The 12,355-nt window shown below is 40.9% G+C and overlaps 2 protein-coding genes across 3 annotated transcripts; one reads left to right on the forward strand and one right to left on the reverse strand.

The window, feature by feature from the left end:
- The first annotated feature begins 391 nt into the window (after window positions 1-391).
- Window positions 392-7,024, forward strand: atg4b (autophagy related 4B, cysteine peptidase). Its single transcript, XM_061684052.1, has 13 exons — window positions 392-438; window positions 2,355-2,456; window positions 3,070-3,141; window positions 3,210-3,308; window positions 3,391-3,492; window positions 3,583-3,655; window positions 3,736-3,815; window positions 3,886-4,073; window positions 5,070-5,148; window positions 5,226-5,371; window positions 5,453-5,509; window positions 5,883-5,976; window positions 6,462-7,024. Exons 1-13 carry the CDS (start codon window positions 429-431, stop codon window positions 6,533-6,535), a joined length of 1,176 nt encoding a protein of 391 aa, XP_061540036.1. The 5' UTR covers window positions 392-428; the 3' UTR covers window positions 6,536-7,024.
- Window positions 7,025-7,317: 293 nt separating this feature from the next.
- On the reverse strand, window positions 7,318-11,732 carry dtymk (deoxythymidylate kinase (thymidylate kinase)). 2 transcript variants are annotated; one of them, XM_061684054.1, is made up of 5 exons: window positions 11,506-11,732; window positions 10,151-10,259; window positions 9,697-9,787; window positions 8,346-8,543; window positions 8,019-8,265 (listed from the first exon to the last, which is right to left on the reverse strand). In XM_061684054.1, exons 1-5 carry the CDS (start codon window positions 11,633-11,635, stop codon window positions 8,155-8,157), a joined length of 639 nt encoding a protein of 212 aa, XP_061540038.1. In that variant the 5' UTR covers window positions 11,636-11,732; the 3' UTR covers window positions 8,019-8,154. The 2 variants fall into 2 exon arrangements, with proteins under 2 accessions (XP_061540037.1, XP_061540038.1); XM_061684053.1 differs by lacking the exon at window positions 9,697-9,787 and having other exon boundaries at window positions 7,318-8,543; window positions 10,153-10,259.
- Between the last annotated feature and the right edge of the window lie 623 nt (window positions 11,733-12,355).

A 12,355-nucleotide genomic window follows, 5' to 3' on the forward strand; every position in this document is an offset into this window, starting at 1 on the left:
CACTACATCTCTTGTTTACGTCTTCTGAGTTGCCTTGACCAATATGGCGGCCCCCCCTCCAAAAAAATCACGGCACTAGTATTTGCAACGACTTCAAAAGCTTACATTATTTATACGGTAAACTATATTAAAAATATGATATCAAGAAAACAAACACACAGCAATAATAACTATATTTTTGACACTTAGCAGTCGAAGGTCACGTTGTGCTTCCCGTACGACTCTAGTGTAAGTGGAGTGATAGCGCCATCCTGCGTTTTACGGCAATGTCGGGACTCCACGTCACCAGTTTTTAATTGGTCATGGCTGGCCGTATATCGATTCCTATTGGCTACACATTCCTTCCGTACTAGTACTCTCTCCTTATTGGTCAAGCCGGGGCCAGGGTGGCTCGAGAACAACAAACAAGTCCAGCGCAACTCGTCGGGATGGACGCAGGTAAGGCGAAATTTGGCAGCAAAAATAACGAAATAACCTTAATTGTTGTCAAAACAACACAACACAACAACATGTAAACCACAAACGTTCACTCCGGACGACAGTAGGCCGGGGTTGCCACCTTAACACGGAAGCGACATTCCTTTGGAGCTTCGTTGGCGTTAGCCCCGCTAAAGTGATGACCAAAGCTAACTGCTAATTTACGCTAGCCTGTTTTTTTTTTTGTGATTTTGTTTTTGTGTTGTTTTTTTTATGAAGGTAAACTGTTAATGTCTATCGATGCCATGTGTACTTTGTATACAAGAACTCGTGACAAGTCGCTCGTGCTTGGATTTTTTTTTTATGCTCATATTTTAGCGTTTGCCCAGTCATCATTACCAAAAGATGATCGACAACTCTGACATCGTACAAAGTTAGCTTCTGAATCGCTTCCTTTATGTCAGGGACTTGATAAATGACAGCCTATTGTGATTGATAAGCCATTAAATGTGAAAAAAGAGGGACGAAAGCTTAAAATAGGATCATTCCAAAAGTGTCTTGGGGCAGAGGGGTCTTCATCCATCCATCCATTTTTCGTACCAAATGGTATGGTCTTGTTTGATGTCATCATTAGTCAACCAGAAAGTAGCTTGCTAGCTAAAATACAAACCATTACAAACGTGCATTAGGCAAGGCAGCTGTATTTATTTAACAAAATTCATACACAAGCTAGCTCTGCTTTACATAATTAAAAGCATTTTAAAACAAAGAGCCAAAGACATTCGAAAATACAGCACAGAAATAAAAGGCATCTTACTAAAATAACAAAAAGAATAAAATAATAGTTTTTAACCAGGATTTAAAAACATTGACACTTGGTGCTTGAAACACTTGAAATGCTGCTTCACCATGTCTGCTTGGAACTCTGTGCTCCACTATATTTGACCTGAGTCTGTCGCTCTCAGAGCCCTGCTGGGTTTATAATCCATTAGCATTTCTTTCATGTATTCAGGACTTAAACCATTTAGTGATTTACAAACCTATAGCTGACTGGGAGCCACTGTGGAGATCGCTGATCTATTTGTTCTGATCAGAACTCGAGCTGCAGCTGTTTAATGCTCTTTTGGGGGAGTCCAGTCCATTACAATAGTCAAGTCTACTTGAGATAAAAGCATGGATTAGCTTCTCGTGGTCAGCTTGGAACCCTTCGCTCTGGATATGTTCTTTAGCTGGCAGAAGGCACTTTTTGTGATTGATTTGGTATGACTGCTGAAAATCATATCCGAATCTATCAGCACACCAGGGTTTTGGACTTGGTCTTTGGTTTTTAAAGATAATGACACCAGGTATTTACTAATAGCAATCCTTTTTTCTTTACTGCCCAAAATAATTACCTCTGTTTTTTGGTGTGGTTTAACTGAAGGAAATGTTGGTTATTTTGTTTTAGACAGTGACACAACACCTCACCCAAGGGTAGCCTATACTAGATTTAACATAAAGGGTCTAAGAACTGACCCTTGAGGGACCTCATATGTCATAGTTATTTAATCAGATTTAAAACTTCCAATGGTCAAAAAATAACAAATTTCCTCCAAGTAGGACCTGAACCATTTAAGGAATGTTTCATATTACATTTATTATAGATGTATTATACTTCCACTACATACTATCACTTCTTTTGTTAGGGGAATTTATTTAGGCATCATTCTTTACTAGTACAAATACTTGAGTCCTAACATATTGAAATACGATTAATACAATCAATGTTGAGGCTTGAGAAAGTACGGCCCCCCTCAAAACTGCCTGATTTCAACTGGCCTGTTTCCTTAGGCTGAAAAGTGTGCTGTCATTCTTGATCTGTGGGCTGTTTTATTCTATTAAGACACCAGGGAACCGTTTTAAATTATGGCCACAAAAATATGTGCTTTACTCTTCAGCGACGTTGACGTACGACACACTCCGCTTCGGTGAGTTTGAGGATTTCCCCGAGACCTCGGACCCCGTTTGGATCTTAGGGAGAGAATACAATGCGCTCACAGGTAAGCGCTGTTTATAATTTTTTTGGTCTGAATTTACACTGTAGGCAACGGAGCTCAATTGGAATGAATACAGCAAGTAGAAATGAGCCATAGAGTCAAAAATAGGAAGTCCGAGGCAAGGCGCACTTGGTCACATGCTCGCCAGATATTATTGATAACCGCCCACCTTGCTCAATACATTGTGTATTTAAAGCAACCATATAGCCTTTAAGTTTGCTAGCTTAATGCTACTGCTAACAGATAATGTCTCTGTGGACACACGTATGTCTGAATTGTACAGCATAATGACCATTGAATCAAAGCAAAAAAGTGTGACAAAAACCGTTCTTTACATTCTGTTTAATGATATCATTACTGCATATTTTTTATAAAGTACAAACAAATAAAGTGCTATTTTTACGCATTAAAATGCACAATACAAACATTTTTACAAATTAAACTCTCATCTCAAGGCAACACTGTGGAGTCCAACCAAAGGTCACCGTGTGCAATATATGTGTCGTGGAATTATGTAATGGCTCCTCTCGCCAGTTATTGATAATAACCACCTCCTTGGACAGTAGAAATGATCATAATGACTAACTGTGTGGATCAATGTGTTGTTTCACAATAGAAAAAGATGACATCCTATCAGACGTCACCTCGAGACTTTGGTTCACGTACAGAAAAAACTTCCCACCCATAGGTGAGTGCCGTGGGCGGCGGAGAAACCTTTTTTTTTTGAAAAGCGCGTGCGTGAATTTACATTTTCAGGCGGCACGGGGCCCACGTCGGACACGGGCTGGGGCTGCATGTTACGGTGCGGGCAGATGATCCTGGGCGAGGCGCTGATGTGCCGACACTTGGGCAGAGGTACCGTACCGTACCGTGCCGTAAGGCACGTAACCGGCGATGAGACGCGTCCCGGTGCTTGTCATTGTTTCCTCCCGTGCAGACTGGCGATGGTCGTCCGGGCACAAGCAGAGACAGGAGTACGTCAGCATCCTCAACGCCTTCATCGACAAGAAGGACAGTTACTATTCCATACATCAAATCGGTGAGTAGCGGCCGGCTCGTGCCTCGGCTCGCCCCGCCCCGCTTAGAAGCGCTTGGCTTATTCTTTGGCTATGTGGAATGATTCCTGCAGCCCAAATGGGCGTTGGCGAGGGCAAGCCCATAGGACAGTGGTACGGACCAAACACAGTCGCACAGGTTCTCAAGTGAGTCTCATCTTACATAAACAAGTTAGAGTTTGCCCCGACAAAGTCTGTCGACTAGTCCATTGTTTGTCCTCGTGCAGGAAGCTAGCGGTGTTCGACACGTGGAGCAGGCTGGTGGTGCACGTGGCCATGGACAACACGGTGGTCATCGAGGAGATCAGTGAGTTGCCGTCGATTGCTCGCGTAAAGACGGCAAAAGCCATGCCGACCGGTCGTGGTGTTTGCCGCAGAGCGTCTGTGCATGCCTTGGCTGGACGCGTGCGCCGATTCGGCGGCGACGAGCGAACTGAACGGCTGCGTGGAGGGCGCCTGCGCTCTGGCCGGGGAGGATGTGGAACTTTGGAGACCGCTCGTGCTGCTCATACCGCTCAGGCTGGGACTCAGCGATATCAACGACGCCTACATACAAACGCTCAAGGTGACGCTCGCATCCATGCTTGAATAGTCTATGATACAGGTATGTATTGGTAGATACGACACGCCCCTTTGGAGCTGCGTGCCTACGGCAACGCTAAGCTAGGGAGGTCGAAGTCATCAGCGCATTCCAGGCGTGTGGATGGCAAGAAAACCAAAACACCAAGGATGCCGGTACATTGTGCTTCGTACGGTTGCGTACAGAAGTGTACAATTAGGCCCAGGAACTGGCGTTTTTTTTTTTCTTCTTCCTCACATATTGATAGCACACGCTATCAGTTGAATGGTGAAAGTATTGCTGGCGATCTGAAGTTTTCCTTTGAATATTTGAAAACTCCAGAAGAAACATCTGACACCGTTTAAGCTAGAAAATAAAGCAAACGCAACGCCATCAATCCATACAACTTGACACGTTTAACATTTAAGGCGCGATAGATGAAACTCAAAATAATAATCGCAAACATAAATGCATTGAAATCGCTACACAATTCTTCACCCTGTTGCCACTTTCAACCCGGCTAAGTGTCTTTAAACTGTTGTATTTGTCGTGTGTGAATCTTCATTTTACACGTACCAAACTGTATCGCTTTGAGCTGTCAAGTTACCATCCACTCAGCCGTTATCCTTTTCCGCATGCCTTCAAAACGTCAGCCCAACAGGAAGTGAAAAAGTAAGATGGATAACAAATAAAACGGTAGACCTTTAAAGATATGAAAATGTAGAGTTTGGATAAAAGTAGTGGGACGACCACAGGAAGTTGAAAAGATGTGGGCAAAAGAATTGGGACACTCAGCAGGAAGTTGGAAAACGTTTGGGAGGCCTCCAGCAAATGGAAAAGATGTGCAAATGTATTGGGACAGTACAAGGACCAACCTCTTGGTAGGTGTCCCAATACTTTAGCCCGCATATTTTCAGCGTCGTGCGTGTCTCCGGATACTTGAATCCCTGTACTGTTAAGTTATTAACATGATAATACAAAAATATTGTTGCGCCATCACAGCAATGCTTCATGCTGCCTCAGTCGCTGGGCGTCATCGGCGGCAAACCAAACAGCGCTCACTACTTCATCGGTTACGTCGGTACGTCTCTCCTCGTTTTGCTTCCCGTCGGACGTCCGCCATCTTGTTAATCTCTCCTTTGCTTTCCGGCGCTTCAGGCGAGGAGCTGATCTACTTGGACCCGCACACCACGCAGCCCGCCGTGGAACCCTGCGACGACGGCCAGGTGCCCGACGACACGTACCACTGCCAGCACCCGCCCTGCCGCATGCACATCTGCGAACTGGACCCGTCCATCGCCGCCGTAATGAGCCTTCCCGCCCGCCGGCAGCCATTTTGTGCCGGATCACCTTGCTAACAGAAGCCGTGTCCTCGTGTCCTCCAGGGTTTCTTCTGCAGAACAGAGGACGACTTCGACGACTGGTGCGTGCGCATAAGGAGGGTACGTACTGGAATGTTTCAATTAAGTCGAAAAGAGGGGGGGGGGGGTTCGAAAGTATTGCATATTATACGCCTATAGGAAGTGAAAAGTTTGGACAAAAGTATTCGGAAAAGTGGGCAAAAGAAAAGGGTACACCAAAAGGAAGTGCAATGATTTGGGCAAACATATTTGCTATTACTGGAATAAGAAGTTGAAATAATTCGGACAAAGGTGTTGGGACAGCTGCAGGAAGTTGAAAATGTGTGGGCAAAAGTCCAAGAAATTGGATAACATGGACTTTCGCAGGAAGTTGAACAGACGTGGAGTTCGGACGAATGTCCAACTCGGTGCACTTTTGTGTCCACATTAAGAATCCCTCATTGTTTGTGTGTAGTTGTCGTGCAACAGAGGAGGCTTGCCGATGTTTGAGCTGGTGGAGAGTCAGCCGTCGCACATGGTCAGCGTGGACGCGCTCAACCTCACTCCCGGTAAAACACTTTCAGTGTGACATTTGTTTTTTTAAAACAGACGGGACAGTTTTTTTTTTTGTAGATAAAACTAAAATGTGTATGTAAAATATGTAGTGTATTGTAATGTTAAAATAATAATTCATTTTCATTTATGAATATTTATAATCAATTTAAAAAACAATTATTCCCGCACTTAAATTCAACGAAGAAAATGCAAAAGTCGTACTTGTAAGCTAAAATTTTTTTAAAAAACGTTGTAATTTAGGTTATTATGAAGGAAAAAAATGGATTATGAGACTAAGGCACTCATGGGAATGAAGTATAATATTGTGAGGAAAAAAAGTTGTAATTGTTGTCATTTATGAAGAAAATTTTTCTTTTGACTAAATTCATTATTCTCTAATGATTTCTGACTTTTTTTCTATTCCAAGTTTATTCACTTCAAAAAAACAACTGAATTTAAACTTAAATGATCCTTTCGACGCAATATTTCGTGTTTCCAGATTTCTCCGACTCGGACCGTCTGGAGCGCTACTTTGACTCTGAGGACGAAGAGTTTGAGATCCTTTCCTTGTGAGGAACACGCTAACAATCCAACACGATTTGGCGCCTCAACAAAAAAAAGAAGATTCTCTCGTCTTTTCCCGCACGCCGAGGGGGAAAAGCCGCGGTTGGGGTCGGGCACGCCCCTGGCCCCCGAAAGGCAGGATGGGACTTCGTATGCGCATCCTCACCTCCAAACTTTTTTTCCATGGGAGTCTTAACTGCATCACAAACTAATGTTGATAAGGAGATCAGAACGGTGCCTTGCCCCCCCCCCCCCTAACGCCAACCCGCCGAACCCCCCACCCCCCCACCCGGACTCCATCCCTTAACCTGCTTCAGCTAACACTACATGAGCACTCATTGCAAAAAGTATCCTTGCCCACCAGATTATTTATTTACTCACCATCATACATTATTCTCAAAAGATAAACCTTTTGGGAGTAGAATATGTATATATACACACACACACAGATGAGAAGGAAGTTAGAAATAAACTCGTGACTGATAAGATTTCACACAACGTCTCGAATCACTTTCAAGTGTGTGAGAAGCAATGCGCAATCAGCTCAAGAAGAAAAAAACAAGTTCATGGAGAGTTCATTCATACGGGAAGTCATACATTACGAGAAAAGCAAAAAGTTGTAATTGCTCTAGAATAGTTGCAATTTTATGAGAAAAATGTCTCGTGTTAAGAATAATGTTCCAAGGGAAAAAGGTCATATTCAGTCAAAAACTGAATTATATCATAAAATTTGAAAAACAATATACGCCACGAAAAATATAATTTTCGGAGAGACTACAATGATGAAAAAGTTGTCATTTTAAAAGTAAAGTTGTTTAATGACAAGAAATAAGTGACAACTTTATTCTAGTATAACGCAAACTTTTTCCTCATAATACAGTGGTGCCTTCACTTCGAGATACAAGGCGTCGCTTGGCTGAATTATTATTGTTTTTGTCTTGAGATAAGAGTAAAAGGTTGATACACACGTGCGCTTCAGACTCCCCACTGCTAGATGGCGCCAGCAAACTTGAAAATATCCGGCCAACATCAATTCACATTGGTTTCCTTGCAGTGGAAGGACAACATCAATACACTAATAAGCTGGTTTGGCAGCTGCCAGTCGACACCACAGAAGAAGAACAAGGAAGGACAACATATTGTGTACAGTTGTGTTTTGTGCTCACGTTTTTTTGTGCTTGCAGGTTATGTGGTGAGCGAATGTATTACTGTATTTTTATGCAGTACGATACTCGAAATTGAAAAAAAAAAAATTCTCCTAAATTATGACCATTTGAGTAAAATAATGATTTTTATTTTTCATGTTGACAATTGTTCTCTCCTAAACTCGGAAAATATATTTTTTTCTAATTTCTCGTAATACTGTTAAGTGCAATTTTTCTTATGAAAAAACAACCCAAAAAAATACTTATTTTTTTTTAGGGGGCTGGAATCGATTCATGGCTTTTGTCGTCATTTCAACGGCGTAAGATGATTTGAGATACACGACGAATTAAACTCTCATTGAACTTTATTTTATACCATCAAAAAATGACAAATATAAATAGTTCAACTTTAATGTTTTGCGACACGATGCTTGGACATGATTCCCCTTTATTAGTAAAGGCAAAGTTAGCGGCGGCGACCGCTCACTTCCAGAGCTCCCCGAGAGGTTGCGTCTGCGCCGTGCGGATGACGTCCAGGCTTTTCTGGACGATGTCGCCGTGAACGTCATCCACGCGCCCGGACGCGTCCACCACCTGCGCGGGACGAGGGCGCGACGTGAGGAAGGAAGCGGACCGAGCGCTGAGGAAACAAAGTCGGTCTTCGGCGTGCTCACCTTCCAGTTGACGGACGGGTCGTCCATGAGCTGCGAGAAGCGCTCGAGCACGGCGCTCTGGAAGGCGGCGTCCTCGTAGCGCTCCTCGCCGTAGCGACCTCGCAAAGCCGCCTCGGCCGGGCTCAGGCGCAGGAAGAGGACCGTGTCCGGCTTGGGCAGACCCACGTCCGGCCTGGTGCACCACTCCAGACTGAAACCCTAAAATGAAGACATTTTTCTCTTAATATTATGACTATTTGAGAAGAATTCACACATTTTTCTCATAATGTTCTATTCAAGTAAAATCTTGAAATTTTTCCTCATAAAGTTCAGACTATATTAGTAAAATTCTAACATTTTTCAAAAAATTACAAAGATTTCAGAAAAATGAAAAAAAAATTTTTTCAAAACTACATCAGTAAAATTATCCAAATAAAGTACTATTCAAGTGAAAATCTGACATTTTCTCATAACGTTACAACTATGAGTATAAAATTAAATTTTTCCTCATAAAATAACGAATATTCTAGTAAAACTACAGTATTTTTCGCAAAATTACAGCTATTTGAATAAAATTTTATTTTTCTAATAAAATGACAACTGCTTGAGTAAAATGAAATTTTTCTCAAAGTTGTGACTCGTCGAGTAAAATTACAAGTTTTCTTGTGGTGTGTTGTCCTATTTCCTAAAATTTCAAGTTTTTCCTCCTAAAATTAAAACTTTTTCCTCATAACTTGACTATTTTAAAAACATTCCCCCCCCCTAAATTGACTACTTTGCAAGTAAAATTAAATTTTCTATGTGGGATTTTTGACTTTTTCCCCTCCTAAAATGACAACTTTTGTTCTCATAAAAGCAGAACTTTATTCTTGTAAAATTACAACTTCTTTCCCCTCATAACATTACAGCTTTATTCTAATAAAATGACCATCCATTTTCTGAGCTGCTTTTCCTCACAAGGGTCGCGGGTGTGCCGGAGCCTATCCCAGGTATCATCGGGCAGGAGGCGGGCACACCCTGAACTGCTCGCAAGCCAATCGCAGGGCACATAGAAACAAACAACCATTCGCACTCACATTCACACCTACGGGCAATTTAGAGTCTTCGATCAACCTACCACGCATGTTTTGTGGATGTGGGAAGAAACCGGAGTGTCCGGAGAAAACCCACGCAGGCGGGGCCGGATTTGAACCCAGGTCCTCAGAACTGTGAGGCAGAAATCCTAACCAGTCGTCCACTGTCCCGCTACCTTTGTTCTTGTAAAATTTTAAAAAGTAAAATAACTTTTGCTTTTTGTTGAGCTATTCCAACTTTTCTGGTAAGATTGTGTTATTTTTGGGGTGGTACACTGGCTGAGTAGAGATCGCCATACCGGTTTTGCACTGGTGAAGGCGGCCCCGGAGAAGGCGTATCGGTCCACCACTAGCGTGATGCCTCGCTCCAGCTTTCTCTTCATCTCAGGCCTGGGGGGATATATATATAGATATATATAATATATTTTATATATTATATATATATATTTTATATATATATAATATATAAAATATATTATATATATAAATATATATATTATATATATATATATATATATATATAGAATATTTACTATCATGTTTTTTTTTACTATTTTACTATAAAATATATAAATATAAAATATAATATATATATATACATATTATATATGTAATATATAATATATATATTATATATGTATATATAATATATATATTATATATATAAGAACCACACTAAAGAAGCAAGCGGACACCTCCACTTCTGATTCTCGCATTGCAATGATCTTCAGTGTGGATCCGGCAAACACTTACACCATTTCCCAGCGGTTGGCGGAGAAGAGAAGGTGCACCGTGTGGTCCTCCAGCTCGCTCTTTTTCTCCAGGTAAGCGCTGATCAGCTTTCCGATTGTCGTGCTTCTGTCTGCCAACAACCAGGCAATAATATTTAACACTTGTTTTTTTTTTATCCTTACAAATCGTTCGGATTCAATTTGACAGCAATAAAAACAACAACAATGTCATTCTTTCACCCTGAATTTGGATGACTTTTCTGTAAGACTGGTTCTCAAACCTTTTACACCTAGTACCACCTTAAAACAAAACAAAAAACTTCCATCACCACCATCATGACTAAAATTAAAATACAGGAACTAGTAGGCCTGTGTGTTCTTCAAAAAAACATTTCTCCTCAGAATTTCAGCCTCTCAACAGTAAATATTCTCAGGTTTCTGTAGTCCTCCATGAAAGCAGACTGATTAGCTCTGTGTTTAATCAAAATAAAACATGTACAAACATCTGCTTTTACTTTGGAAAATGATTTCCAACATTTTTGCTTTTCTGATGGACGTTATGGACCAAACCATTAACCAAATCATAATCAATTTATGATTGTTCATTTTCTGCTTTGTCAATATAAAATAATGTTCTTTTTTTTATTTACGTTTTTTTTTTATCCGATTCATCGAAAAAAATAATATACAGATTAATGCATTCATAATTGTTAGTTGCAGCCCTAGTAGAAAATTAAAAACACAGCCCTTACATAAAGATCCAATTAATATGTATTGCACACAAACATCATTCAAAAATTGTGCCTAAATAAAAAGTTTCCAAACAAGCAATTCTTAATAATTAAGTGCAAATGTACTAAAATGTTACAATTGAACTGTACAAAGGGAGTGATTCTTTCGCGTAGCACTAAAGGGAGCCTGCATACCACTAGTGGTACTAGCACAACACTTGGAGAATGTGACACAAAACACACAAAAATTGAAGTATACGGTGGGAATTTTTAAACTGAATGCCATAAATGTGTGTATATATTTTCACGGAACAGTGGTGACAGTGTTGAAACAGTACCGAGAACTGTCTGTGTTTCCATCACAATTGCTCAGGTTCCCGCAGAAACAGGCACCTATGAAGGCTCGTGGGGGGATATTGACACAGTTAAAAAGTGCAAATCTTGTATATGTGCATATTTATGGGACAGTGGTAACTGTGGTCACGGTGGAGTTCGGAACAGTCTCTGGAACTGTCTATGTAATTAATAATTTCATATAGTCAATTATCATTAGGGCATTAGCCCGGAATATGTTTTGTGTGCATGGGAAATGAACATTACGTAAGTCTTGACGCGGAGGCTAGTCGAAGGTCGTGTGGGGCCTCACCTGGAAACCTCATCATCTCCGCCGGGTGTCCGCTCTGCTGCAGCGCCTGCACCAGCTTCTTGCACTGGGTGGTCTTGCCTGCTTTGTCCACCCCCTCCAGCACTATGAGGGCGCCTCGCTTCGCCGCCATATTGGCCGACAAAAAAAACAACAACAACAATGTACGTCGACCGAGTGCTCTTCTCTTCCCGCGCTGGAAATTGTAAACACGGAGATAGAGAGCAGCATTTCCCTTCCGCTTGGGTCACGTGGAACGCTGTGAGCCAATGGAAGCGTTTATTTAATCTCGCCCACTGTCGCGAGAGAAGAGCGACACTCGGAAGGCTATTTGGACAAATTATGTGCCACAACAATGTACATAGAACAATTGTAGCTTACTTCAAGAGTTACAAAAAACGTACTATCAATAACCATCAAAATTATTTAACAATAAGTACAAATATAGGATTAAATAAAGATAAAACGTACGAAGGATAAACAGTAAGATTTAAAATATCGTTATATATTACATATTAAAAATGTCCGATTGATTTAAAAAAAAAAATTCAACAATGTCGGTCGTTATAATGGCTTTTCTGTGTTTCTTTATCATCGGTAAGGATATATGAGTGTTTATTTGATTTCGGCCACTTTGGATTTTCGTTTTTTGCAAAAATAAAATGTCACAAAAACTATATATATTACCTTAATTGCCATCTTTCTGTGACTCAGAATCTGTTCGTGTCCATATATATTTATTTAAGATTTCTTTAAAAAAATATTTTTTTTTGTCAGATACCCTAGAGAAATGTAATGACCGCCACAATGGCACATTGATTAAAAATTTATTAATATTGTGATGGTAATGACA

The sequence above is a fragment of the Phycodurus eques genome, chromosome 8 (assembly GCF_024500275.1).
Source record: "Phycodurus eques isolate BA_2022a chromosome 8, UOR_Pequ_1.1, whole genome shotgun sequence".
Lineage (NCBI taxonomy): Eukaryota > Metazoa > Chordata > Actinopteri > Syngnathiformes > Syngnathidae > Phycodurus > Phycodurus eques.

Coding starts and splice junctions, on each gene's coding strand:
- dtymk (XM_061684053.1), bottom strand. CDS start 11,635: ATGGCGGCGAAGCGAGGCGCCCTCATAGTGCTGGAGGGGGTGGACAAA. Junction 10,260..11,505: donor GGAGATGATGAGGTTTCCAG/GTGAGGCCCCAC, acceptor GGTTGTTGGCAG/ACAGAAGCACGACAATCGGA. Junction 8,544..10,152: donor CCGCCAACCGCTGGGAAATG/GTGTAAGTGTTT, acceptor TCTTCATTTTAG/GGTTTCAGTCTGGAGTGGTG.
- atg4b (XM_061684052.1), top strand. Junction 3,656..3,735: donor ACAGTCGCACAGGTTCTCAA/GTGAGTCTCATC, acceptor GTCCTCGTGCAG/GAAGCTAGCGGTGTTCGACA. Junction 3,816..3,885: donor GGTGGTCATCGAGGAGATCA/GTGAGTTGCCGT, acceptor TGTTTGCCGCAG/AGCGTCTGTGCATGCCTTGG.